Source organism: Kryptolebias marmoratus, linkage group LG24 (genome assembly GCF_001649575.2).
Source record: "Kryptolebias marmoratus isolate JLee-2015 linkage group LG24, ASM164957v2, whole genome shotgun sequence".
In the NCBI taxonomy this organism is placed as follows: Eukaryota; Metazoa; Chordata; class Actinopteri; order Cyprinodontiformes; family Rivulidae; genus Kryptolebias; species Kryptolebias marmoratus.
The window spans coordinates 11,292,261-11,319,519 of NC_051453.1; the positions used below are offsets into that span (position 1 = coordinate 11,292,261).

Below are 27,259 nucleotides of genomic sequence, written 5' to 3' on the forward strand. Positions count from 1 at the left end.
GCGACCAAAAAGTGGGCTGCTACTTCTTATTAGTTGGATTTTCTTTCGGGTTTGGGCGTGAACACACTGTTGAGTGTGTCAGAAAAAGGCTGAAGTTACTGAGGTGAAGCGTTTTTGTTTTGAATATAAGGGAATGTTTTCCTCTCCAGCATCACCACTTCCCTGTTGTTTTGGTTAATCAATAAAGTTATTTTTTTGTGTTGGCATATTGTGATATTTTAATCAACTCGTTCAGGTCCAAACTGCAGGATCTTTTCATTCAATAAATATGATAAATTAAAAATTTCCCTCTAAAGGGGTGATGGTGAGGGGCTCCCAAAGCCAGGGCAGGTGAGAACCACTGCTTCAAATGACTCTCAAAACAACTTTTAGAAAATATTTAGAAAACCACTTTCCTAGAGGTTCCTCAGAAACAATAAATTGATCATTTAAGTATTTGTCTTAGGTTGGAACAACTTATTACATGAGTTAGTTGCATTTTTATCAGTGGTGAGCAAATTTATCGAGGTGTTTGGACACATTAATTCAAATTTAATAAGGGTTTTTACAGAAAATTATTAAGCTAATTGCTTGTCCCTCTGGCTTTATGAAGGGGACATCTTCACCATCCTCTTCCTCGGCAGCATCCTGCCCGTGACGTCACCCCCAACCCTCTAAGGCTCCTCCCCCAACCGACGCCTGTTGTAAAGATGGCGTCCATCATGGAGGGGCCGCTGAGCAAGTGGACTAACGTCATGAAAGGTTGGCAGTATCGCTGGTTTGTCTTGGACTACAATGCCGGCCTGCTGTCGTACTACACGGTACGTTGAGCCTCACGCTTCGTCCGCGTTGAAGCGACGCACCGGGAAGGTCTAACGTGAACAAGTTGTCGCTTGTTGTTGAACAGAAGTGAGAAACGGCCTGGTGTTTGTCAGGAGTTGGGAGTATCAGCTGGCTCATAAAAGGCGGGTCTTCCTGGTGACTGAGCCACCCTTTGGCCAATAGCAGCGGGCCGTTGGGACCAACAGGCCAATGGCGTGGCAGTATTTTGTCCATGCTTCCGCTAACGCTTCCAGCTAGCATGGCTAAAAGCAGGAATACACAGCACATACTAGCTGAAGCATTTGTTAAAAATAGTTTACATTAGAGGGGTAGGGACAGTGACGTTTAGCCTAGATAAATCAGTACAAGTCTAATTCTCACTGTTTTGTGTAAATTTAGCTTCCAAGACACTACGGGCGGAGGAGCTGATTAGTTTTTGATCAATGCTGTGAATTTACTTTACAGATTATATCAGGAGTGAAACTAACCAAAGACTGTCGGTGTTACACAAACAATACAAGGTCAATAAGAAGGCCAGCAACCAAGAGATAAGCTTTCCTCTCAGAAAGTTGTCTCTGTTACCAGATTAAGTCATCTTCTATACGAATACAGGAACGACAGTGTCTTCTCTGGTTCAGATGTCTTAAAATGTTACACATGCTTTTATTTAAGTCTTCTCCAAAGTGTACTTCTTCTCAGATTTACTACTTCTCAGAAATAAGTCTGGTTGTGGTCGAGGCGAAGTTCAGGAGTGAGAATAACCATGGTTTTGTCAAACAAAAAGGTCAGATTGAGCCCCCCTTTTATAAATGTAGATTGTCAGCTCCTGACAGAATGAAAGCATCTGTTTAAAAAGCCTAGATGTGCAAAAAATAATTGGAGTAATTTACTAAGAAAAGTAATAAGCACTTGATTGCATAAGCCTCACAAGTGTGCGCATTTCCTGTTTATCTTGTTTCAAATAGATAATGAAAACAAACCCTGACATAAAAGCTTGTTAAGACTCGATAACCTAATGTGATTTTTTTTTTCTTTTTTTTTTTTGCTATAAATAGAAACTATTTTTAAAATTAAACTACACACTACACTTTCTATGAATCATCTGGTGCCGAAAAAAGTTTGATTTATATTTAGCAGTGTGTCATATTTTAAAATCTTTACCCACTGGTTAAAATATTCTGGCTAAAAGTTGCGAGTTGTTAAGCTGAAGGCAAATTTAGTCGACGTTAGGAAACATCAGTAAACTGCAGCTGATCTGTTGTCTAACAAAGCTTCACAGTTGGTCACTTTTAGTTCATTTTTTGGAGCATTAACTATAGCATGAACCTCAGTTTAACATATATTTTAACCCACTTTGCTTCAGAATGAGAAGCGATGTAATCAAAGTCACCCTTTATGTCCTCCAGAGTCCTCCTAAATGTAGTTGTTTCTGAAATAATGAAGCTCATTTGAAGGAGGGAGTCTCGTCTCCAGCCTTTGCAACAGTGGAGAGCATTGTTGAATAAAAATAGCTCATTGATTTTTATTTTCAATAGCTCTATTTGCATTCATGGCAAGACAGCAGTTAGTTGTGTACCAACTTAATTTGGACCCACTGATTAGTGTCAAATGTTCCTGCCTTAAGCAAAATGACATTTTTCTTAGTACATTATAAAAAGTACAGGCGATGATATTAATATCTTACTGGTTTCTTTAAGCGGCCCAGGAGACTAAAGTAGCTGCAGTATAAACAAACTGGAGACTTTGTGTATTTTGTTATTCAAACCTGTGCTTTTTTTAACCAAGATGTAGCCGGTGTCTTTTAGACTTTCCTTTTTTAAAAAATATATATTATTTACACTGATTTTAATAGCTCCCCACTTCTTTGTTTTTGTTTGGTTTACAGTCCAAAGACAAAATGATGCGAGGATCCAGAAGAGGCTGTGTGCGACTCAGGGTAAGATTCCTAAAGTCGTCCTCTTCCTGTGTCTTTTTGTGTCCTACGTTCTTACTCTGCATGTTTGCCGACTTGTTTCTTCTGACGAGATTTGCTTTGACAGTTCAGTCTTCCTGCAGTAAAGTGTAGCTTTCTGCTGATTTACCACAGAGACTTATTTAATCAATATTATGCAGGAAAACGATCTTTTCTGCAGCTTTTCTGTAAAGATTCTTACCCTACAACGCATGTTTGCAGTATAGAAGATTGTCCACTAGATGGCAGCAGAGGTCTCCCTTTTGTATGTAAAAAGATGAAGTTTTTTTTAATTATCTAAGCCTTAGTGCTGCAAAAACTTTTTTTTTCAAGTGCTTTATTTCTCTAGTTTTCCAACAGATGGTTTAATCTAAAAGAAAGTAAATAATGATTTAAATTGATAAGATTTTCTTCACTTTTCTGAGTAGTCTATTGTTCTGGTCATGACTTCTTTGAGAATCATATCACTCTGCAGTGGATATCTAACAGCCATGTACAAAGATCAGCTTGTCTTGTATAATTCACTGTTTGTCTTAACATGACTTAATCAATGTTACGAGTCAGATAGCACGGTGACAAGAATGCAGGTCGTGCTGAGCAATTACGTCAACCCACTGAGGTTGTGGGTTAAAACACTTGTGTGGTTGTTGTACACAGCCGCCTCTTGAGTTGTCTCTACTTCTGCTTTTTAGGTCAAACCCCATGATGACTTCAGCTGCAAGTCTTTTGTTTATATTCGGCTTTTTGGATGGTGTCAGGCTGATTGGGAAAAGCAAAGTAGGCTTAAACTCTGTTTCCAACTAAATCCTAAACTCAATTAAGCTCAGGCATCCTTATAGTTTCAGCATAATAAACGCATCTCATTTAAACTTGAAAAAAAAAAAGAGGAGTTTATTAGAAGCAATGACAACAGCCGTTGTTAATACTTTGAAAGTCAAAGTTCTCAAAAAAAGAGGAAGCATCTCCTCCAACTACAGTACCTTAGAAAATACAGAATGTCGTTTATTCTCATGCTGTCCTGAAAAGATGGTTTCAGTTGTATAACATTCATCTGATACTTTCTGTTGGAATCAGATACTTTTTATGAACCTTTTTGAGACACTTAAACACAGAAGAATATATTTAGAAATGAAAGGCCTGGCAAAATCCATCCTGTTGGCCTTCATGGCGGACGTTTAGGCTAAAATCATCTAGTTGAAAAGTGACAGAGCTGTAGCTATTTTGGTCAAATGTTGTTGATTGTGCGATCTCATGTAATATTGCAGGATCTTGCTTGATCTCACATGATCTGTTAGCGCTTGGAGTATGAGATGTGAATGACTCTCCACACCATATTTTAACTGTGTGTGTGTTAATCTGTTTATAGACGTACTTCCAGATTATTTCCTGAAAGTTTCCTGATTATTTCATGAAAATCTGTTCAGTGATTCAAGAGATATTTTACCGTTTGGTAGCAAACGTTAATAAATATTCAGACTGGAAGGATGTTTTCTTGAGTATTTTTTAGTTTTAGTATTCTTCTCAGTGGCTAAACCATGATAGTACAGACAGGACAACACAGAAACATTCCTTCAGTGGTTTTAATGTGTGACATAAAGACCTTTGTGTCAGATAATAGCATCTCCATTATTCGATACCCACTCATTAGTAATTATGGAGTGGGTTTGTAATCTGCGTCCACATGCAGACCATCACACCGGTTTCTGTTGCTGGGATCTTGTGTCCCAGCTTCGCCAGCAGGCCCGTTTCTCTGCGCTTCTGTCTTTTTTTTTTTTCTTGTTAACTGCTGCTAGCTGCTTGTCCCTGGTGTGTGTGTGTCCCTCCCCCCTCCCCCGCTTCTCTCCTCCTTCCTTCTCCCAAATCCCACCTCCTCCCCTCCCACCCTCTCTTCCATGTTCCAAAAGACTGCATTCATATGCTTGTGTGAGAGAGAGAAACGCAGTGAATGTTGGAAAGAGATGATGAGGCAGAGGGGGGGGAGGAAAAAAAAATGGATGTTTAAAAATGGGGGAGGGGGGAGTGAGCTGCTGAGAAGGTCCGTTTCTCTTTTTCCTCATTGTTCTTTATTTTAAGGGGCTGCTGGGACATGTGGAGGGCATGAGGACAGGAATGAAAAGTAAAGTGTGACGTGTCCCGCTCTTTGCTTCTCTCTGTTCGCTTAGGGAGCTGTGATCGGCATAGATGACGAGGACGACAGCACATTCACCATCACTGTGGACCAGAAGACTTTCCATTTCCAAGGTGAGCTGTCCTCATCGTGCCTCCTCCTCCTCCTCCCTCTGCTGCCAGACTTGTCTCTCTTTCCCTGGGATGCCTTTAGCATCCATCTGTGCCGTCCGCTTTCTCTCTGTCTCTCTCACTCCTCTTTCCCTCCCCACCTCTTAAAGTCTTGGATTGGTTTGCTCTAATGCCAGGAAACGCACGACACACGCACGCACGCATCTATACAGTGCTGAAGTGGGCTGCGTGCGCAGAGCTGTTTACATCTTTCCAAGTTAGACTGACGTGATTTGTTCCACTTCAAGCTGAACAGATTTCTTTTTTATTCCCGTCATTTCGTCCCTTTTGACCGGAGCAGAAGGAGAAGAAGAAGATTCCAGTTTGTGTGTCTCTACAGCTGAGCCTCGGGGAATAATAAGGGAATACTGCTGAGCTCGGAGCTGAGCTCAGGTCTCTTCTGGTTGCTGCACCACTGCTGCTGCTTGCTGTCTAACCACTTACTTCACAGGGAAAGGACTGGCCCCTCCCGTCCTGTCAATCTATCGCTCCTTTTTTGAGCTGTCCAGTCAAGTACACCGCAGACACCTTTTTGTTTTTGCCTCTGTTGTCCGCCAGGTCTTTAACTAATCTCCTCTAAGTTTCCTTCATCACCGTCCTTCCATTTGTCTGTCCGTATCCATTTCGCCTGCACACTTCACCTCCAGCACCCCCTTCTTCCCCCCTTTTTCACCTCCGCCTTGAGGGTCACTAGCCACAGTCCATGGGTCCCCGGCCCCTCTCACCTCCTCCATGCCCTGTCCCATGTCTGTGTTCCGAAGCTGTATGCTGTGGTTCTACAAACGCAAGGGTAAGGAGGAAACCGTGCACGTCTCATGGTCAGCATGCATGCCAGTGCCGGGCACAAGGAGAGGGAGGAGGCGTTTGTTTGTTTGTCTTCTGGGATGGAGCGTTAGGGTGGAGCACAGTGTTCTGTTGCACACGGCTGGTTTGGTTTTTGAGTGCGGGTGAGAGGGCAGCTCAGAGCAGGGAGAAGCAGACCGTTTTAGTAGGTGCCGGGAAATTATACGAGACGGAAGCATGCTAGCTGCAGTTAGATCATAACTAAATGGCAAACTTCGTTTTCCTCTCCTTTGGATGGCAATAAATTGCATCCCACATCATCAGAGTTACAGTGTGTGCTCATCAGTCATGTTCTCTTCATTTATTGTGGAGGTTTCTTGCTGAAGGTAATCAGGGTTTAGCGTCGCTTGTAAAACCTTAGAGTGTTGGTGTGTCGGATATTCAGCTCTGCAGAGGCTTTTTTTGTCTAGTTGTAGGTTAATATTGTTTTAGGTCTCTTCATAAAATCTCAGATCTGTGCTCCTATTTTTTTATCTTTTTATTTTTTGAGCAACAACGATGTACAGTGTGAAAAATGTCTGCCCTCCAGAGGAGCATCTCACGTATCCCCTCTAGAGGATGAGTTGGAAAATCAGCACTTTGTGTGTGCTGAACTTGCGATTCTGTCTACATCAGCTGTTAAAGTGGACATGAGCACCTGCACAGGATGTTGGGCAGGAGCAGAATTCCCTGTTGATGTAAAACGATCTCTGTCTCTTCATGTAATGCAGTCTGCACACCGTCTGAATGTGTGTGCCTGTATATGTGCTCGTGTGCCAGTCTGTATGTGCTGACACACAGGTATAGGCTGTGGGTGGGTAGAGCATTGCAGCCCAATGCCAGAATGTATTTTCCCCATAATCTATCGGATGTTGTTCAGCTTATTATAACTTTGGGTCATTACAGTTCTCAAGTGTTCACGGTTTTACAGTTAAAAAAATATTTTGGAGGCAGCCGGCCACTGTGCTAGCCATGAAGTGGTGCTCTGTTCTTTCTCTATTTAGAGAGTCATCCATTATTCATCAGGTCCGCTCCCCTGGCGGTGCATCATAGATGCCTGAGAGGCCTTTTCCTCTTTTCCCCCCTCTTTGCTCACCTCCTCTTATCTGCAGAAGCTATCAATTTCTTGTCGTCTCCTCTCTTCATGTCAGGAGGCCACCCAGCCTGCTAAGAGCATCCGTCCAGCATGAGAGACCTCCTTCAGGGTCCTCATCTTGACATCACCTGTCTCTTTTCTTTGTTTCTTGGCAAAGTCTCCCATGTCTATCCAAAGCAATGTCAGTTTCTATTTTATCTGCACAATCAGATTTTAATCATGTTAAAAGAGCAAACTTCTGGACAGATTCTTGCCTTTTCACCAAGAAAATGCAGCCGAGAACCTTACACTTCATAACTTCTGATTCTATTCCTCTGAGACTTTTTATTCTACAGGACATTCAGATATTTAATATCACAGTCTGGATGTGTTGCAGTCATAAAAGCTTCCCAGTGGCGCATGTAGCATATGACTTTATATCAGCTCATCTGAAGATGACAAGAGGAGAAAGAGTTGCCATGCATAATTCACAGAGGCCTTTAGTATAAAGAAGCATTACGATTAAAAGCACTGTAAAAACTAAATGTGATGACCTGATAACAACATATGGAGAGAATCTTTTAGGTGAAGGTTTAATCACTGATGCTGTCGGCTTGATGTTTTCATTTGGAAAGTCGTGAGCTGTGGCTGATTTCAGACATAATCACCCAGACTGCAGCAGTCATATAAAGTGACATTTTCAATCCCATAAGTGCTTCATTCACAGTTGGCTAAGCATCTGCATGAATTTATTGCTGGTCAAACAATATCACGACTTTTCCTGCTGACACAGTAGGCTGGCCCCAGTCAAAACAAACAGGTCCTTTCCATTAATGTAGTTTGCAGAATGAAGAATAGCAAGAATATTTTAGACTTTCCGCTAGTCACTGGCTAAGAGTTTGTTTCTAATCACCATCTCTGCTCTTGTTTTGTTTTGTTTTTTTAACACGCATATAAAACACGAGATTGGTATGAAATTAGTGAAACCAGAATCGTGAGTGTGGAGTTGGCTTTATTTTCAGATGAAACTTGAGCTTGTTTTGTTTTACTTTATTAAGAGATGTTGAATAAATGACAAAAGAAACGGGGTTTAAACGGTGAATATGTAATTTAACTTCTGTGCAGAGCACGTCACAGAGGAGCAAAGTGTTTGTGTGTATGATGGAAAAGCTACTGCTTATCTCTGATTGCTCCACAATTGTTTTTACTTGTCAGTTGTGGTTAGTTGGGTTTGCATCATGTGACAGAAGACATTAACACATGGTCTTTGTCAGAGATGCATTTCTCTGTTTGTAGAGTATCAGTTCCCCATGGTGCATGTGGTAGCATGTATTGTTAAGAGGACTGCAGCTCTATATGTGGAAGCTGAATGTTTAATTTTGAAACGACATTTAGGCATGCCAAATTATTTTCAGTCCTGTTTCGTTCATGTTCTGTATCTGGAAAGGTGTCTGTAATCGTTGTGAAGGTGTCTGTAGGTGGGAGCTTCTCTGTTTTCCTTTCAGTACCTCTTCTTTGTGTTTCCTCTCTGAAAGCTTTGCTTCCTTGCTGTGCTTTTCTATATCAGAGAAGCATCAGAGCCCACAGTAATTTGGTTTATTTAGTTTTTTTAGAGGGTTTATGGTCTGTAACAACATTGTATTCTTCAGGCAGTATCTCACTGGGCTGCGACTCATGGCAACTAGTTGGCGAACAGCATTTGTAATGGAGTCTGCAGAATCTCTCACAACATCCGCGGGTTCCCAGTTTCCTCACTTGAGTTGCAGAGGCTCACAGGCTTGTCGCTTGCATTTCCAACATGTTAAAAACATTTGTGTAAGTCGTCACGGGTGTCTTGAGCCCATCTCAGTTTTGTGGTGGGCGTCTCCAGCCTATCTTAACAGGATAGAGCTATATTTTTTTATAGAGGTCTCTTCTGACAGAAAGCATATCCAGGTTTAAAAAAAAACATACCAATATTTAGTTATTACAAAAAATCTGGTCCAAATCTTCTTGCCTTCATTTAAAAAGTGGTTTCCAGTAGATTAACTCATAAACATGGGGGAGGCTGCCAAGATGGATACAAAAAGAGCTGAGGTAGGCAATGAAGTAATGTGCACAGCCTAGAATAGCTTTGCAAGCCGAGTGCACGAAAATAAGTAGTGATTTTCAAAAAGTGGCTGCACAAAACATAACTGCATGGCTTACTGTTCCTTTGGTTGCAAACATTCAGAGTTCAGTGAGAAAATGGCATTTCTGCTAACACTGAGTCACCAAGAAGTCCCAGCACCTTCACGGCCCAGCTGCAGTTTCTAACTCAGGAGTGAGTTGTTAATGTCAAAACTTTACAGTTAGAAGTAAAACTTTGAACTTAGGGACTTTTAGACTTTTGTCACCTTGTTGTTCCTCTATTAAATTTCATATTCCTGCAAAACGGCTCATAACGAGCCTTGATATGTGCTGTAAGAATCTTGTGATTTTTTTTTATTTTTTTTATTTCGTTTTTGATAGAGAATGTGCTACAAATCTTCGCTCCAGCCTTGACCCATTTCCAATCCGGCACCACATGATTATAGATCTGACTGTGTTTTAGATGTAGCACCTTTTAATTACCACTTCGTAGGTTAGCAGATGTTTTGGTCAAAGTTGCAAGTCTTCGGTTCTTCCTCCTTCTCTTGAATGTTTTCGGAGAAGTAAATGTTTAAACGACATAAAGCATGTTTGAATAATTAACCCAGCAGGTCACCGTGTGTTTGGCTGCCTAAAACTATTAACTAAGTGCACACATGTGAAAGTAAATGACTAAAACTAGTTCAAAAATTTTAAAAAACAACAACAACAACAGTGCCAGTCTTCATTTTTAAACGATTGGTGTACCGGCTCATCTTTGCCATGAATAGCAGCTAAACCATGTTAGCTACCATAATCAGCTCCTCTGACGAGTCTGTTTGGTTTGAGGGGAAAGTGAGAGGCCACTGAGGCACTGTCTGAGTGGATTGGCCTGAGCCTCAGCTGCCTTTTAATGTCTTTAAAAGCTTTTCTGCTGTAGCATGGCTCAGCGTCCGTGCTTGCACAGCCATTCATCTGCTGAAGTCTTCCTTTCAGCTCAATAAAAAAGAGAGAGACTCTGACACAGAACATAGTTTGCTAACAGTTTAAGGGCACGCAAGTTCCCCTCGCAGCTTTTAAAATTGAGGTTTTATCATTCAAGGTTGACCATCTACACGTAAATAGCAGAATAAAAGCTGCTTTGTGTGCATGAACAAAATAACCTGTGAAACATGAAAACATACGTTTATGTCGGGACACCATATTGCAGCTAAGGCGAGGCCTCTCGAGGATGTTTGTTTATTTTTTATGCCATGCCACCAAAAAGCATGCAGGAACCATTTGCAGTTTGTGTGTGTGTGTGTGTGCCTTGCATGTCCCGGAGCTTGTGCAGAGACAGTTTGATGTTGCTGGCAGCCTGTTTTTGTTCTTCGCTCAGAGGGTGCAGCCACGATGGGAGAAAAAAGTCTCCATGTGGAAACACAACCCGGAGATTACCGCAGCTTCGTCCCTGCAAAGACAAGTCTCACGTGAAAACTTCCTTTTCAAATAGGGAAAAGGCAAACCTGCTGCAGTTTTGGGTCATTTTTACACCTTGATCTGTTTTTAGCTTGAACTCATGCACGATAATGTGCGACTCACCCCGCATTAGTGAGGGATAGAAAATACAAAATGGCTCCTGTGGATGCAGCTCATATTCTCTCGTCATTAAAAAAATAAAAATATTTAGTATTTTTGAAGTTTCCATCACTTTGCCACCAGTTCTCATGTCATCTCAGTGTCGTCCCGGTGTGTGTAACTCGACTACAGTTTCTGATTGTTTCCTGATGGAAAACTTGGCTCACTGGGTGTGTGTGTGTGCATGCTTCTGTCATCAGCTCGAGATGCGGATGAGCGCGAGAAGTGGATCCACGCCTTAGAGGGAACCATCCTCCGTCACACCCTCCAACTCCAGGTATGTGGCCAACCTCACTGTTTGAATATGTGCGTATGCACCTGGAATCAAACTTACAGGAGGAAGATAGTTGTTTACTGTTGTGCTTCTTCATGCTTACCTTGAACACAAAGTCACCGTTTCCTTATTTTTTACAATAGGACCAGAAAAACTGTCTGAATAAGAGCAGAGTTTGGAAATTTGTCTGTATTATAATGCAAATGGATGGTATTTCATAGAGTCGACGAGCAGCAAGTGGATGTTAAACAGAGAAAATATGGTGTGAAGATGTACTGAATATGTAGAGCATGTTGTCATCAAGTTGCAGTTGTAGCAGACTTTAGCTATAGTTCATTAAAAAGTAAGAAATGAACATGAGCTCCTATGACACTTAAACTTTCAGAGCACTGAAAGTTTAAGCCAAAAAGTTTTAACCAGAAAGTGTTTTTAAAAGCATATTTTGCCACAGCAGTACGCATGAAGTTCTGAGTTGGTTTTATTTAAAGGTAACGTTTGTGCCATTATGAAGGAAAAGGTTATGACAATGTGTGATGAAAATCAAAGCTGTTTTTTTTAATGGAAATTCTGTTTCATAACCAACCTGCTGGCAGCTTTTTTTTATCCCGCTGGTGTTTGTCTCTGATTTATATGGTTGTTTAGACTGAGTGTGTCTCAGCCAATTCGCTTTTCTTTTTTTTTTTGCTTCTCCCATTTCCCATCCTCACCTTCCTCCCTGTTTGTCTCGTTTAAAAACACACCTTCCTGAGTCTTCTCTCCCCGTCATCGTCTGTAAACGGCTCTTTCTGTCTGCTCCTTTTCCTTTCCTTTTCATCCCCATAATCAACCTTGTCATTTGCCCTCCCTCTTACCTTCTTCTTTTTTTTCTGCTCCCCCTCCCTTCGTGGCACATCTCTCTCATGTACTACGTGTGTCTGCTCGCTTAGCGCGCACACACACACCCACACACACACTTAATATGAGCTGCTTTCGTAGGATCATGTGACCAGAAATAACCAACCTTGAATGCGGTTGCTTCAACAGCAAAACATCTGCCTCTGCTGCCTCAGCCAATCAGGGTGGCTTTTAGTGCTTGTCTGCTGTGTGTTTTTTTTTTTTTTTTTTTCCTGCCTGTGTGAGAGGAAGTGTGCCCTTCCTGCCAGGGGAGGGTCCTGGATTAACTCGACTCTGTCTGCCTCACACCAAATGGTCAGCTGATAAATTGCTGCTAAAGAATATATTGAAGCCAAACTGAAGGCTTGAAGGCTGCCGTGGTTTATTCTGGCACACTGCGTTGGAGATTCAGAGGAGGAGGGATTTTTGTTTCCTGTTTCCATGTGGAGGAGGGAGAAAATAATGCTAACTTCACTACAGCTGGCGGTTTAGTGCCGTGGGGAGGGAGAAGATCGAATAACGCAGGCAGAGAAGGAGAAAAGAGGCGCTTGTGTCAGGCAAAATGGCCTGAGAGATGCTTCAGCCTTTGACGCAGCATGTTCGTTGGAGCGAGGTGCCCTGTAAGTAAAACGCACACAAAGAAAACCACCAGGCAAGTTTAACGGCTGCACTGCGACGCTCGGGCAGCAGCAGCGTTTTTAAAGTGGGTCACACCATGTGGAAAGACAAACACATAGAGGGAGGGAGGGGAGCAGAGGGAGCTCACGGGGGCAGTGTTGTTTGGAGAGCCACAAATGATTAGGTTCATATGTGCACGTCTCCGCGAGCTGCTGTCAAAGATTCCCTCTGTGTGTGTGTGTGTGTGTGTGTGTGTGTGTGTGTGTGTCAGCGAGGCTCGGTCTGGGCGGTGAGTACGACCAGGAGCAGACCTGCAGGCATCTGGGAATATTTCTGGAACGACGACGAAGTGACGTGGCTGCTTGTAAACCAGCCACCTGCATCTGACTTTCCGTTTCCAAACTTATTTCCTCTGCCTGGAAAACTGCACTTCCCCTCTGTTACATGTTGCCACAACAAGACATTCTGTCCACCCTTTAATAACAGAGGATCTGTTCTCGTTGGCTTTAACCACGAGACCTAAGTTTTCAGATTTAGGCTTTTAGTGTCTGTAACATATCAGAAATAAGTCGGAATGGTTTCCAAGCTGTTTGGGGAAGACTCACTTTGATTAAAGCTTTCTTATTCTGAATATTTTAGTGAGGTTTTTGCCCTTGTTTTGTAATATGACACAGTCAAGATGCAGGTGAAGTTCTTCCTCACTGTTTCACTTGTTTCTATAGGATCATGTGACCAGATGTTTTTGTGTTGTTGTGCTTTTAGCCTCCGTTTAAAAGTATTCTTACAAGAGAGATTGAAGGTTTTACCAGATTTGTGACTCACAGTATGGTTTTATGTTGTCATTCCAATATTTAAATGTATATCTCAGACGTGTTTTGCTTTTCTTGTCGAAGTCCCACTGAACTAACAATGCGTGCACCTTTGATCCCTTAAGGAAGTTTGCCCCGTTAACTGCTTGCTTCATGGCTGCTGAGCAACACAGACTTTGCTCTCTATAAAGCTTGACATGGTTAAACTTAAGCAGGTCTCCGGCCAGAGCGGCTGTTAATGTTTCGCCTTGGGTTAATGGCTTTTCTTCACGTCCCCATGAGGTCGCCGACGTCGGGAGGGAAGGACACCGGGAGCGTGCGTCGCAGCAAATCCAAGGCGGCGGCAGCTGCGCTCGCCACGGTTTGATTAGAGCTCAATTTACTCGCAAGATAAGGATTTAGTGAGATTTCTGCTCGCTCTGACTGCAGTTCTATGGAAGAGTTTGTTCTGTGGTTTTCCATGTCAGAGTAACTGCTGTGTGACAGTAAATTGCACCGACACATCCTGCGTTAGTCATGTACTGAAGTACTGAATCGCCTGACGTAGAGGGGTTATAGTTTGGCACAAAGACTGCTTGCTTTGACAGAGTCAGGTGAAGTCTGAGTCCTGCTCGTGGCTTCATCTCTCAGCCCACTTGATGGTTCTGGGTTCGGACAGATCGACTGATGCTTGGTCAGCAGGCCAGTAATTACCTTTTAATGGCTCTTATGTAATGAAATGTCCTCGGTGTGTGAATGCGTGGAGTCTGGGGGCCGGGAATGTGAGGGCACCTCAGCCTGCTCCCGCGGTCTGCGGCTCTCCTGCTCCTGGGTTTCCTGGTTTTGTTGAAGCCCGGACTGCGCTGGCCTCCAGTCCAGCAGACGGACACGCTTGCTTTTCATGTAAACAATACTATTCATATTACGTTTCACCCAGAACAGTACGTTGCTGGAAGATTCTCCTGAAATGTTGACGTTTCTGTCCACCATTTTGTGCAACACTTCACAAAGCTCATCTGGTCATGAGGTGATGGAGGCAGCCCAGCATTTCATGAATGAATGTGTAAATGCTTGTCCCTAGATTATTTACTGCGGTTTCGTATTTCGCTTTGAATATGCAAATATCGGCATGGCTTTTACCAGAGGTTTTGGCTGCGGACGCGCTTGTACTCAGCTCTGCTTGTTTTCCTATTTGCAGGAGGCAGAGGCGGGATTTGTACCGAGTGTTCAAGACTTTGACAAGAAACTATCTGAAGCTGACGCCTACCTACAGATTCTGATTGATCAGTTAAAGGTGTGTATCGCCACCAGTCTGATGGTAACATTTTAAGTTTTAACATGGATGTAAAACAAAGGATATGTACAGCTGACTATATATAAATTAAAATAAAGATCCAAACATCTGACAGTTAAAATCCTTGATTCACGCTGAGTCTGTTTATCACATACATTACACTTTCTGTCTTCAGTAAATCTGTTTCACAGAGTTGTCTTGCTGATCTGGACTTTTGTTTTTAACAAAACAGAAGTAGAATTTTGAGTTGTGACCGCATGATGACGAAGCAAAAGACGATGCAGCTGCATATAGTTCATTCTTTGTTCTGTGCATTTAAAGTCTTTTTTTTTGAAGAGCCTCTGAATTAAAACCACTTCCTGTGAGAATATTTTGCTGCTTGTCACCACATTATCTCAAGCCAAATCATCTGTAGGCTACAGATTTTCTCCCTGACCCATTTGACTTTTCTTTTTTTCTTTTTTTTCCCCCTCCCTTCCTTTTCATCTCTTATCCTAAAACAGCTGTTTGATGAGAAGATCAAGGACTGCAAAGAGGATGAATCGCGCAGAGTGAGTACCAGAAGGGCAGCGCTGTCCTTGTGCCTAGGCTCTCTGCTCGCCTGTTCTCGTTATTATTAGAGAAAAACAGTCAAATTTAATTTATTAGCTGTCAATCTGGTAAGATGTCTTGCCTGTTAGCTGGTTGTCATCATTGCAGGGATCAAAAATGACAAAAATACATGACATTTTGGCCTGTTTGCACTGGAGCTGGAAATGAGCCCACTGAAACTTTACTCCACTTTCTGTCTGACATGACTGATGACTTATCGCACGTTCAGAGTTTGCAAAGAAATGATCAGTTTAACTCAGGATATGACACATGCAGGTTATCCTCTGACCTGATGCAACATTACTTCTGCTCTAGTTTGAGGCAGAGATGCAGACCCAGGATAAATAGTCTTTGTTGTTGTTTTTCCTTTTGTTTTTTTTGAAGTTGATGAATATTAGAAAAAATGTAATACCTGTTCACTGCGTATGCTGAGGTTTGAAGCTTGGCTTTCATTTTATGTTGTTGTCTGCATCAGAATCCCATTGACTTTTCATTTTCAGAAAACCTCCTGGTTTACAGGAACAGTTTTTAGGCATTAAGCTTTAAAATGCCTTCAGCCAGTCAAATTTCCAAATTGGTGTTAATTAGTTCCTCCAAAACGGCTAAACGACACTAACAAAAATGTCAGCTCTTCATCATTATTTCTGTCTTTTATGAACTATTTATGCCTCCTTCTATAGTTCTGATTCAATAGAATCAACTGCTTGAATGAGCCTAACTTCTAATATTAGTATTTATTGACGTCGGTGTCCTTTTTTTAGCTTCAGAGGTAGGATTTTTGGTTCACAGCAAATAAGAGGTACTAATAAAATGTACAAAAAGGCCGAAGGCGTGAGTAACAAGGATTTGCATTTGAATTAATAGGGTTATAGACTGATTGCTTTGTTTGCACAACAATTTACCTGAAATTATTGATTTAAATCTTCACATTTGTTACCAGAGATGTTTGGAGTTTTGACTTACAGAAAAAAATATTATGTTTGTGATAATGCAATGTTCTGCCAAGTTTGGACATTTAGTGGATCTACTACTAAGGACACATTATGACCCTGAGTGTTAAAGCAGAATAAGTCCCATCTGATTCATTGTGAGAACTCTGATACTTTATATAAGGAGGAGGTTCCTCTTTAATTCCTCTCTGGGTCTTTTAAGAAATGTTATCTATGAAACCGTGAGGATCTTTGGTTTTGTTGGAGGAAGTAGCTCAGTTTCAAGGTGTTTCAGTAGCTGTGTATGTGTGTGTGATCCACATCAGTGGTGTGACTGAGAACTTCTTGTATGTTTAACTCAAATATTCGGTCACTGAAACCTGCCAGTGCTGTAAGTGTCATCAAACCTGCTTTATCAAACTTCATCAGCTTCATGGAGAAAAAAACCTAAATAAATCTTAAATTTCTCAGACTTTACAGCCTGTTTTTTTTTCTTTTCTTTATCAACAGAAAATAGAAAACTTGAAAGAGACTACTTGTGTAAGTATGGACTTCACACATTTCCCTTCCTGTTGAGTTTGGAAGCTTGTTAACAGATTCCCGTATTTTTTTTTATTTTTTATTTGTTTGTTTCTCTTTCAGAGTATGGTAGAGTCCATCAAGCACTGTATTGTTCTGCTGCAGATTGCCAAGGTAAACACAACCCCTTACGTGTTTGATTCCTTCTTTGTGATAATTTCATCCAAAGCATTTTTCCTGGAAGGCTACACGGACGCTGTGTGCAACCTCGGGGTTTAGGGGTAGTTCCTGGCTTACAGTTGCTGTCTGGATGAGTGAATGAGGAGGGTGTAGCCCAGTGTTCGTTTCATCACATGTTCCATTCAGCTCTCTTAAAGGAAGTGGTGCAATTGTGCATGTGGTTTTTAGGTGTGACTTTGTTGGCTTTTTTGACCTATCGACACAGAATAAAAACATTTGAGGAAACGTGGGTGTCTTTACAGATTGGCATGGCAGAGCAATCGTACCTTATTTTCTGTTTAAAAAAAATTGGATCTTACCATGTGATGAAATGATCACTGCTTGTGGCGAGTTAAAGAACATCATTATAGAGGGGAAAGAAAATGGATCTCACCACAGATGGATGCCTTTTGAAATGACTCTTGAACTTTGCTACGCAAAGCAGACTAACACTGTCTTCTTAAAATTTTAAGGACCAAAGTAACGAACAACAGCACGCAAACGGACTTATAGTAAGTTTAAACTCTCTCTGTCCATGACCGCCAAAAAAAAAAATCAAATCAAGGAACCTTCTAACTTTCTCTTCTGGCAGAATTTACCTTCTCCTTTCGAAGCGCTGATGAATCAGATCTGTAGAGCATGCCATTAAATTCAAAGATAAGCTCTGTCCGTCGTTTCTGCAGCTTCTGTCTTCTTGATTAAAACATTAGTCCTGTTTTAATCTGGGGATTTCAGTTCTGTTCAGCAGTGGTTGGGAACTATCCTTTCCTTCATTAAAACAATCTGTTCATGCATGCTACACAAAACTGAAACTTTTGTATTATATATATACATGTGTGTTCGCTTGCCTGTCACTTTACACATAATTTAAAGTTAACTAGTCCACCATTGATTTCTCCTGCTCACACTGCCTGCTTATTGAACTGCTGAGCCCTAATGGCAGGAAGGCCATCCAGGCAACACTTTACAGGCTCTGCATTTATGTTAAAGGCCACACCAGGAAGTATACGTGCTTTAACTGTGACATGTTCATCTAACAGCGTTGTCTGAGGCTTTCCAGACCGTTCACTGTGAGCCTTTACTCCAAACTCAGTTTTCTGATGCTCATTTCAATCAGTATATTGTTAGCGACAAACATTACTGCATGGGAAGTATTGGGAGTGGGCTCCTAAACCATGAAATTTAAGCTAAGAAAAGAAAAGCCGTTTTATGCTGGTATTTTTCCGCGTGTTGCTCGCCGTTCAGGTTTGGTTTCCAGACATCGCAGCTTGTAAATGAAGTGCTTTCAGATGCCAGTTCTCATCTGTTAATGAGGAACTGCAATAAGGTGACTTTTCCATCTTGTCTGGCAGCTTGTTTTAGATGCTTTTGTATAAATAGAGATAAAAATGTTGCTGTTTTTAGTTGGCTGTGATGCATATATACGTTGAAGAACGTTGTGTATGGGTGGTGTTGCTGTAAAAATTTGAGAAACGAACAAAGTGAGAGCTTGAAGGCAAACAAAAGATCTGCAAAGATGTATCATCTGCACATCATCCTCCAACAACCAGGAGCTTCCTGCGAAGCTGACTATCAGTCTAAAAGCATAATGTCCGCTTTGGAAAATGTTTGCAATTTGTCAATAATGGTCTGGCACATGGAGAAATTTACAGTATAGTTCCTGACACATGAATCCCACAGAGGCCAGACCACTCATACAGTGAGTCTGCTCTTATTGCTGACATAATCCCACAGTCATTAAGTACAGTGTTGGTATAAATAGCACAGTATAAGCTCTGTCCCCTCGTATAACTACACATTTTAGATGTCAAAAGCTTTCTGCTTAAGATATGTGAGCACCTATAGCCCTTCTAAAAGTCCGTCTCGTTGCCTGCATGTCTCATGTGGAGCAAATGATGAATACGCTGTCGTCTTTTGCTAAAACCACTAACAGCATGTTTCGTAGAGCTGGCCGAGCGCCGCTCTGCATGGGAAGTTACAGCAAATTGAATAAATCGTTAAAATCAAAGGGACAAGCAGCCTGATCAGTATTTATCTGTCATAAGATATTAGATATAAACAAATAAGCTTAGTCGTGCCGTGAGAACTTCTTGCTTGCGTTAATTTACGCAGAAATCCATCATCACGTGGTTTTAAAGACCTTTTTAGACGAAACTGCTCTTGATGTCCAGCTGCCCTTCTCCCATCTGCTTCCCGCTTTCAAGGCCAAAGATCGACTGACTGGCCCTGCCGTGACAGTCCAATATTTCTGCAATTGGCTATAATTAGTAGTCAGTGACTTAGTTTTTTTTAAAGCGCATGAACACGGCGTGAGGGAACAAAAATTAGAACAGCCAAGTCTGCAATTATAACCTCCGATCAACACAAACTGAGACCTTTCCAGGGTCGTTACCTTCACATCGAAGCACAAAGTGTGATTTTTATTTTTTCTTAATTATTTAGAAATAAGTTTTAAATTCGATTCCTGTATCTAAGGACAAAGTCGTCACTCTGACTCACTCTGCTGGTTCCTGTTAGACTCAGATCATTTCCAGATTTCATAGAAAGTAAAGCTGTCATGGTTCCAGTAATAATAAGGGGATATTACGCCATAATGATGAAATTCCTTTTCCGTGTTACTAAGAGCCCCGAGGGTCAGTTGCCGGAGAACGAGGGTCGATATGATTGGGTTTCAGCGCTTACTGTCCGTGTTTGTGTCAGCTGGGATATTGGTGGCAGTGACCTTGTTAAACTGAAGCAACATTTTACGTGTCGAGTTTGTGGGTCTGTATTTAATTGCCTGGACGTAGGATGTAAAGGCGGACCACTAGAAATAAATCCCCTTTGATTTTTATGACAGGAATATTAGGAGGCAGAGCTAAAAGTTATGAGACTTTCCAGCCCAGAGGAGTGAATTATGTGTTTTATTTTGTTTTTTTTTTAATTGGAAGGTTGCTCAGAAATAAAGAGGTGTTAGCTTTTGTGCTGGTGGTGTTTAATGTTTCACATTAATTATGTGAGGTAAAAGTGCTGTTTTACAGGACGTGCAGTGAAAGGAAATTGATCTGTCTGAACTAGATTGGGCATTTCAATCCTCCCTTCTTGTCATCAATAGCCTGATCTATAAGCAGTTCAATGTTTCGCCCTGGCATGGCTCAGAGCGTTCACAAACTCCTGGAAAAGATTTCAAAACGTCTATTTTTACTGTGTAGAAATATTCAAACATATTTTTTTGTTTTGTCTGTTTGGGAAGGTCTTAAACTGTAAGCAGGCAGTGGTGTGAGTGTGCAGTCGCTCCAGCAAGGCTTTTAATCAGGCAGATGTTTTTATTGTTTTTATGTTTTTTGTTTTGTTTATTTTCCTTTCTCCAGAGCACCATCAACCCAGTGGATGGGATCTACCAGCCCCCCCTGGAGACCCCTGTAGTCAACACCACAATGCCAACACAGACCACACTACCCACAGGTACAGTCGTTCTCTCAGCAGCATCCTCCAGAGCTGCTCTTTCTGTTGTGTAATCTGCATAACGGGGATAACAGCGCCCCCTGCTGTTCAGATCAACCACACACAGCTATTATTGTTGCACAGAAGGTTTTTTTTTGTTTGGTTGTTTTAAATAAAAATGTTTTATCTGCACAGACAGAATTCTGTTCTTTAACATCATGGCAAATTTTATTTATTGGGTAGAATATGTCCTAAAGCTACAATTAAAATATGAATATTAATTTTTATAAATGTTCTCTCGATGCTTGAAAGGAAATTGATTCATTTTTTTTGTTAAGAAACACTGACAAAGTTTGGAAGCTTCATTGTAATTATTTATATGTCATGTATTTGTGTGAATATGTTCACTTTTTTAAATGTAATTCCCTCTGAAAGTGAATTTATTCTTATTTCTTGTTTCACTGGTCTGGGTCAGATGACTGTGACTCAGCTGTTTAAAAATGCTGTGAAAATGAGCGCTTGCAGAGTGGGTTGTTCTAATTTTGGTCTCTTAATAAACTCTGTAATCTCCACCCCCCACCGCTGAATCCTCTGCCTGTCAGATATTTCTCAGACTTGTTAGCACCTGGGATGAACTTCTAGTTTTAAGTACTAGCTGGCTTCCTTTTTAGGCTTCGGTGCTAACTCTGCTTTTTCTTTTTGCAAAAGACGCTTCTCAGGTGTGTAAATCAGACCGACCTTCCACGTTACCAGTTGGTCCCGTGGTCACAGTGATGGGCAGTCTGCAGACCCCAACTCCCAATAGCACAGGTAAGCTTCAATTTTATTCATTTCATTCTGCGCAGTTAGTTGGTTTTTTTTTCAGTAAGGGAACAATTAAAAATGTAAATACTGCTTGTTGTTTTCTCTGCAGTTATTGGCAAAATAAACAACTGCTGAATAAAGAGTGATGCACTTCATTATTGCATAGGAACTGCTAAATGTGAAAATAAACTGTTGTTCACTAATGCAAGCACATATGTAAATGTTTTGTTTGTTTTTACAATCTATCATGCTGAGTCAGTAATTAAAACCTTGCACAGATTTTATTATTTCAGTAATTTAGTCAAAATAACAATCATAAATTTTATTTGTCCAAAATGAGGTGTGTCTCACCCCAGATCTACAAGTTACTCATGTGGAACAATAACCTGTTTATTATGGAGCAGTTTAACAATCATAAAGGACATTTTCTTCATGAACTAAACAACATGTTCACATTTATCACTCGTTTTGATGCTTAAATACCAAAATATTAGTAACCAATTCTTCTTACAGTGTGGGATGGCTGATTTTCTTTAAAGGAGTTTGAACAGGAGTTTTAAGAGCAAGACTGAACTTGAGAAATTGACTTTTTTTTCTGCTTAGTTTGATTTTTGTCTCCAAGCCAAAGATCTTCTTGTGCTTGTGAACATTAAGTAAATGAAATCAAGCCAAGCGGTGGGAGCAGAGGTTGCTCCCTGTTTGTTTTCTGTGCTGAGGCAGCAGGATTAAAACGCTGCGCGGTGCATTAAGGAGGCTTGCTGCATGCTTGAGTGTGGAGTCATTACGCTCTGCAGAGGAAGCAGTCGCTGCGTTAAAGACAGCTTAATGTTTCTGTGCACAGCTTGTTCATCATACTACTGGATTTATCATTTTTAAACTGATTAAAAGAGCTTTTTTTCCTGTTTCATCAAATTAAAAGGTAGAGATCCCCAGCGTGAATGACACTGGTTTGTTTTTTGTTGTTCTGTTAGGGAGTGGCCCATCGGGCCCCAGCAGCGGCATTGCCTCTCCAGCTCACATCCCCCTGCCCCCCCACTCTGTGCCAGACTTCTCCTATTCTTCCAGCGAGGATGAATTTTATGACGCCGATGAGTTTTACCAGAGCAACACTTCGCCCAAACACTGCGCAGAGTGAGTGTCTTATCGCCCTCAGCTCAGCCTGCTGTAGATCTGTCGTTCTGTAGCTTGAAAGGAACAGTCATTACAGAGTTCATCATCTCAGGTGGGGAAATGGCTTACAGTGCAGAAAAATCCAGCTGCATAAGCAGAATCGCCTGCGTGCTTCCGTCTGATCGCCTCATCCCTCCAGCTTCCTGTTTCCTCTTTAACTCTTCTGTGTTCCCCCCCCCCAAAAANAAAAAAAAGACCCTCAGGGGCTCCCGCCGCCTCGCCCGCCGCTAATGAAGAAACGGCGTTGAAGCGACCCAACACGACTGAGTCCCTCAACTCATCCATGTCCAACGGCACCACAGACGCAGGTGAAGATGGTGCTTAAGATGCATAACCTGATTAATACATTACATTTCAAAGATTAAGTCAGTTGTGTAATAAAGTGGAGCATCTGCCCTTAAGTCCCAGTGAAAGTTCATCTATAGAACAATTACCAGCACCAGTCCTCCTCTACATGCATGAATATTAAAAAGAAATATGAGTCATGTGATTTATTCAGAGTTAGAAACTTAAAGGACTCTTAAAGGTGCGAGGAAAATCTCCAGACACATCCATCATGCTGCTGCTTGTTGTAAAATGTGATTCATCGGTCGTTTCTTCAGATCAGTTTGACAGCCATGACGACCGCGATGATGATGGTGAGGGCGAGTCCGTAGAAGAGCACAAAAGCGTAATCATGCATCTGCTCTCTCAAGTTCGTTTGGGGATGGACCTCACAAAAGTAAGCACCTCTGTTCTGTCGACGTTTTTTCTGTTTGGTGGCCATTTTTTTAACGTTTTGAAGCTGCAAACGCTCCTCCTTTGACCCGCTAGGTGGTCCTGCCTACCTTCATCCTGGAGAGGAGATCTTTGTTAGAAATGTACGCAGACTTCTTTGCACATCCTGATTTGTTCGTAAGGTGAGTAGCATTTTGACGAGTCCGAACAACCTCCTCTAGATGAGCCGCAATGAGAATTTGGCATTTAACGCCGCTGAATTGATTTTATTTTTTTTCTTCTCCAGTATTGCTGACCAGCCAGAGCCCAAAGAGCGCATGGTTCAGGTGGTGAAGTGGTACCTGTCAGCTTTCCACGCAGGCAGGAAAGGCTCGGTGGCCAAGAAACCTTACAATCCCATTCTGGGCGAAGTCTTCTTCTGCCACTGGGATCTTCCCAACGAGGCAGACGATCCTTCTCCACAGACGGTGAGTCGACGCTTTACTGTCGTCATCTGAGCGTCAAGGCTCCTTTCATTAATCTTTAGCTGCAGTGTGGCGCTGTATTTATCAGGCTTTATATGCTATTACAAAAAACTTATATTAAATTAGTTTTTTGTTGTTGTTTTTTCCCTAAAGTTTACATAAATTTGAGGGGGAAAGGCAAGCAGAGTAAGCAGTTACATAATTTAGCAAAAGCCTAAGTTCACTTTTAAAACCTGTTGTGATTCTACCCTGATTTACCGTAACGTAGTAATAGTAAATGCTAGCTCTGAAGTGCTGTCAGTGTTAGCATGGTGCGGCCTTTATTTTATTCTCGCTCCTTTTCTGTCGTCTGCTTTGTTGGACTCTAGGAGACGGTATCAGATGGTCCAGTTCCCTGGTCTTCGTCCAACAGTGTGAGTTTCGTGGCAGAGCAGGTCTCTCACCACCCACCCAGTGAGTACCAAATATTCCTCTTTTCTAGCCAAATTGTTTGAGCATAAACCAGCCGAGCGGCAGCTTGTTTACTTGTTTTCTGTCTTCTGTCTGTAGTTTCTGCATTCTACGCAGAGTGTCTGAAGAAGAAGATCCAGTTCAACGCTCACATCTGGACTAAGTCCAAGTTTCTTGGCATGTCTATAGGTGTTCACAACATCGGCCAAGGTAAACTAAACACTTCTTTAAACACAGTTATGTTTCCTTCTTTGCCTCATGTGGTTCTAACGAGCATCCTCTGATCTTCACCCAGGTTGTGTTTCCTGTTTGGAGCATGACGAGCATTACATTCTCACCTTCCCCAATGGATACGGCAGGTACGTGTTGGAACGTTGTTCTGTTGTCACCGCCTGCTGACGACAGCCGGCCTGTCTGACCCGAGCCTGTCCCCGCAGGTCCATTCTGACGGTGCCGTGGGTGGAGCTGGGTGGAGAGTGCAACATCTCCTGCTCCAAGTCGGGCTACAGCGCCAACATCGTTTTCCACACCAAACCTTTCTACGGCGGCAAGAAGCACAGAATCACAGCGGAGATTTTGTAAGCGCAGCGTGGATTTCAACATGAATCTTAACTCGGGGACTCAACTTTTTATGGGGACTAATTTCCCAACGTTTTCCTGGTTTCTCTCGCAGCTCACCAAATGACAAGAAGTCTTTCTGCTCCATTGAAGGAGAATGGAACGGAGTGATGTTCGCCAAGTGGGCAACCGGAGTGAGTCCTTTGTCTTTTAGTGTTATTTTCAGAAATTTAGCGCATAAAGAAAGCTGAATTTGCACCTAAAGAATGCCATGTAGTGTCCTCCTTTGTGATTTTAAAGCTGAATCAACACCAGAATTAAACGTTTTCTTCCTTCTCCACCAATCTGCTAATAAATGCCTGTGAGAACATTACTTTACCTCAACTCTTCTGTTGGAGGAATTTAACCCTAAATATTTATTGTGATTCTAGGAAAACACGCTGTTTATAGACACTAAGAAAATGGGCATCATTAAGAAGAAAGTGAGGAAGCTGGAGGATCAGCATGAGTATGAATCCAGAAGGTTAGAGGGAGAATCTGTTAACTCTGACGGGCTTCCATGGTGTCTTTATTAACCTAGAATCAAAACGCTGATTTGACTCTGACTCTTGGTGCTTTAGACTATGGAGGGGTGTGACGCTGAACCTGAAGCTTAAAGACATCGACGCAGCAACAGAAGCCAAACACCGTTTGGAGGAGAAGCAGAGAGCCGAAGCCAGAGAGAGGAAGGAGAAGGAGCAGCAGTGGGAGACCAGGGTGAGGTTTTCTGCGCTGTCAGAACATTTATTCAAGCTTTTACACCACATGCTGCTAAAAACTGAGACCTGAACACACCTTTTACCTATGAGTGTCACAACAGAACAGCAGCATTTACAATCTGAGTTTATCCCATAAGGTTTAGTTGCCTAAATGAACGTTAATGTTAAACTGTCTGTTTGTTTTCTGTTTCTGTAGCTTTTCCATGAAGACGGGGAGTGCTGGATCTACGATGAGCCGCTATTAAAGAGATTAGCCTCTCAGAGGCACTGAGGAGGCCGTGGCACGCTGATGAACACAAACACGTGCAGAAAGAAATGCACACAGACAAGAGTCTTTATAAGAACTCTTTGGCAAAAACCACTTCTTATCCAAGCCTTGGGATGATTGATTGAATATGTACACTGCTTTGCATTTGACTGTAAAAACAAGAAAAAGAAAAATGAATGAAAGCATCAAAGATGTAACCTGAATATTAGTAAATCTTTTCTTTTTATTTGGGCGACTTCACCTCCGCTGGCCTCCGACACAGACCACCTGCCAACATGAGACTGCAGTGCAGAAACGAGACGCCTCCGGGCTTCATCCGTCAGCTCCACGACCACGCTCTCCAACAGACACACGCCATGATCCAGAGCAGCACTTGTTTTTTTTTCCTGACACGCTATTTTCAGCGAGGCGGGGAGGGGGGCAAGATGTTTGTAGATGACTGTGTACAATTCAAGTAAAGCTCGACAAAGGAAAAAAAACAACAAAAGAAAACACAAAACAGCGCTCTACATCTCAGGGAATCTGGTGACCGAGGAAAGAAAGCTGCTGCCCCCTCCCACAGTCTGACAGCCTTACAGTGGAGCAGATGAATGTCAGAGAGAGACAACTTCTCTGTTCGCCTGCAACTGATGTTTATATATAGATATACATATGATTAAAATATAAGTATATATTCATTTTTTTATTTTTAAAGCTTTTTTTTTCCTTTTTGGCAATAGTGTAAAGTTATTGGGGGTATGAACTTGATGGTTTTACATCTTTAGGGATCATTCCATTTAGCTTTTTGATGTTTTTTTTTTTTTTAGTTTCATAGGAAACTTTGTGGTCATTCTCATTGGTTCGTTGTCTTGAGTGTTATCCAGAAGCAAAACCCTACGTGAGCCATGGCATCTAAACACAGATCAGGAGGGACGAGAGCTATTTAAACGATATATGCAAATTGGCTTCAAATTTCCAGTGTCAGTTATGCCAAAATAAATGTTTAAACAAAAGGTTAAATGGACTTTTTGAGCTGGACGGCCAACAGACCTCTCATAAATTTCCACAACACCTGAAGGCATTTATGAACAAAACGATTGTTTACATGTTTTTTTGTTGTTTTTTTTTTCTTCTGCACAACCGGTCCACAGGGAGCATCTGAAGCTAAAATAGTCTTTTTTTTTCTTTTTTTTTTCACATTGTTTCGATGGACAGACGTGATGTCCGCTCACGAGCAGCCAGAGTAGACCTCCTGAAAACACCGCTGTGGTTTCAGAGGCAGAATTGATTCTTTAATGTTCTTTTGTAGTTATCTTTTCTTTTTTTACACACACAAGAGGCTACATTTAGCCTGCTTTACTCATGCTTTAATGAACCATCTTTCTTTGGGTGACCTATAAAGAAATACAAAAATGTTAAGCTCAAAATTATTCCTTTTATTATTTTTAGTTCAAATTTGATTGTTTATTGCCCATTAATGCTGATTACTTGATAAATAGAGCTCTTTGGAGTTATTTATTCTGATGAAGGGGTCTTTAAAGACAGTTTTTGTTGTATTCAAATCCAGTGACATCCATGTTCAAATAGTTATAGCTCTTTACTTTATCTTTCCTATAAACACAAGCAAAAGTGCTTTTGATATGGTCCAAATCAAATATAACTAAATTTGAAGCCAGGACTTTTGTTTTTCCTCTGTTTTGTCTTTTTTATGACCTTTTAAAAGGAGGCCTTGCCGCTCATTTCAGTATCGTTCAGGATTGCCTGATAGAGAGCAATCAAAACAAATGTATTTTTTATTTTTATTTTCATCATAACCGTTGATTGTATCCAGTTCTCCTGTTTATTGATGCATAATATTAAATCTCCATGAGTTAATTCCCAAGTTTTGGTCACGGTTCTTTTAAATGCTCAAAGGTTTTGATTTGTTTCTCT

The 27,259-nt window shown here is 41.5% G+C and overlaps 1 protein-coding gene and 1 long non-coding RNA gene across 4 annotated transcripts; both read left to right on the top strand.

Annotated features, from left to right (window-relative positions):
* Positions 1 to 655: 655 nt before the first annotated feature.
* Positions 656 to 27,209, top strand: osbpl9 (oxysterol binding protein-like 9). Of its 3 annotated transcripts, XM_017407298.3 has the most exons (24): positions 657 to 800; positions 2,687 to 2,737; positions 4,915 to 4,993; positions 10,832 to 10,908; positions 14,383 to 14,478; positions 14,982 to 15,029; positions 16,509 to 16,538; positions 16,641 to 16,691; positions 17,210 to 17,248; positions 20,087 to 20,180; positions 20,868 to 20,969; positions 21,935 to 22,094; positions 22,329 to 22,441; positions 22,736 to 22,854; positions 22,947 to 23,032; positions 23,137 to 23,317; positions 23,683 to 23,767; positions 23,864 to 23,974; positions 24,060 to 24,123; positions 24,202 to 24,342; positions 24,438 to 24,516; positions 24,754 to 24,845; positions 24,943 to 25,078; positions 25,277 to 27,209. In XM_017407298.3, exons 1-24 carry the CDS (start codon positions 690 to 692, stop codon positions 25,349 to 25,351), a joined length of 2,220 nt encoding a protein of 739 aa, XP_017262787.1. In that variant the 5' UTR covers positions 657 to 689; the 3' UTR covers positions 25,352 to 27,209. The 3 variants fall into 3 exon arrangements, with proteins under 3 accessions (XP_017262788.1, XP_017262787.1, XP_017262789.1); XM_017407299.3 differs by lacking the exon at positions 17,210 to 17,248 and having other exon boundaries at positions 656 to 800; XM_017407300.3 differs by lacking the exons at positions 657 to 800; positions 2,687 to 2,737; positions 4,915 to 4,993; positions 10,832 to 10,908 and adding an exon at positions 12,021 to 12,398.
* LOC119616784 lies at positions 5,008 to 9,738 on the top strand. Its single transcript, XR_005232816.1, has 2 exons — positions 5,008 to 9,002; positions 9,139 to 9,738. It is a non-coding gene; the product is annotated as an uncharacterized LOC119616784 (long non-coding RNA).
* Positions 27,210 to 27,259: the final 50 nt, after the last annotated feature.

Excerpts from the sequence above, each read along its gene's own strand:
- osbpl9 (XM_017407298.3), top strand. The coding sequence starts at position 690 with ATGGCGTCCATCATGGAGGGGCCGCTGAGCAAGTGGACTAACGTCATG. Across the intron at positions 17,249-20,086 it reads AGCACGCAAACGGACTTATA|AGCACCATCAACCCAGTGGA; the intron begins GTAAGTTTAAAC and ends TCCTTTCTCCAG. Across the intron at positions 23,768-23,863 it reads GGTCTCTCACCACCCACCCA|TTTCTGCATTCTACGCAGAG; the intron begins GTGAGTACCAAA and ends TTCTGTCTGTAG.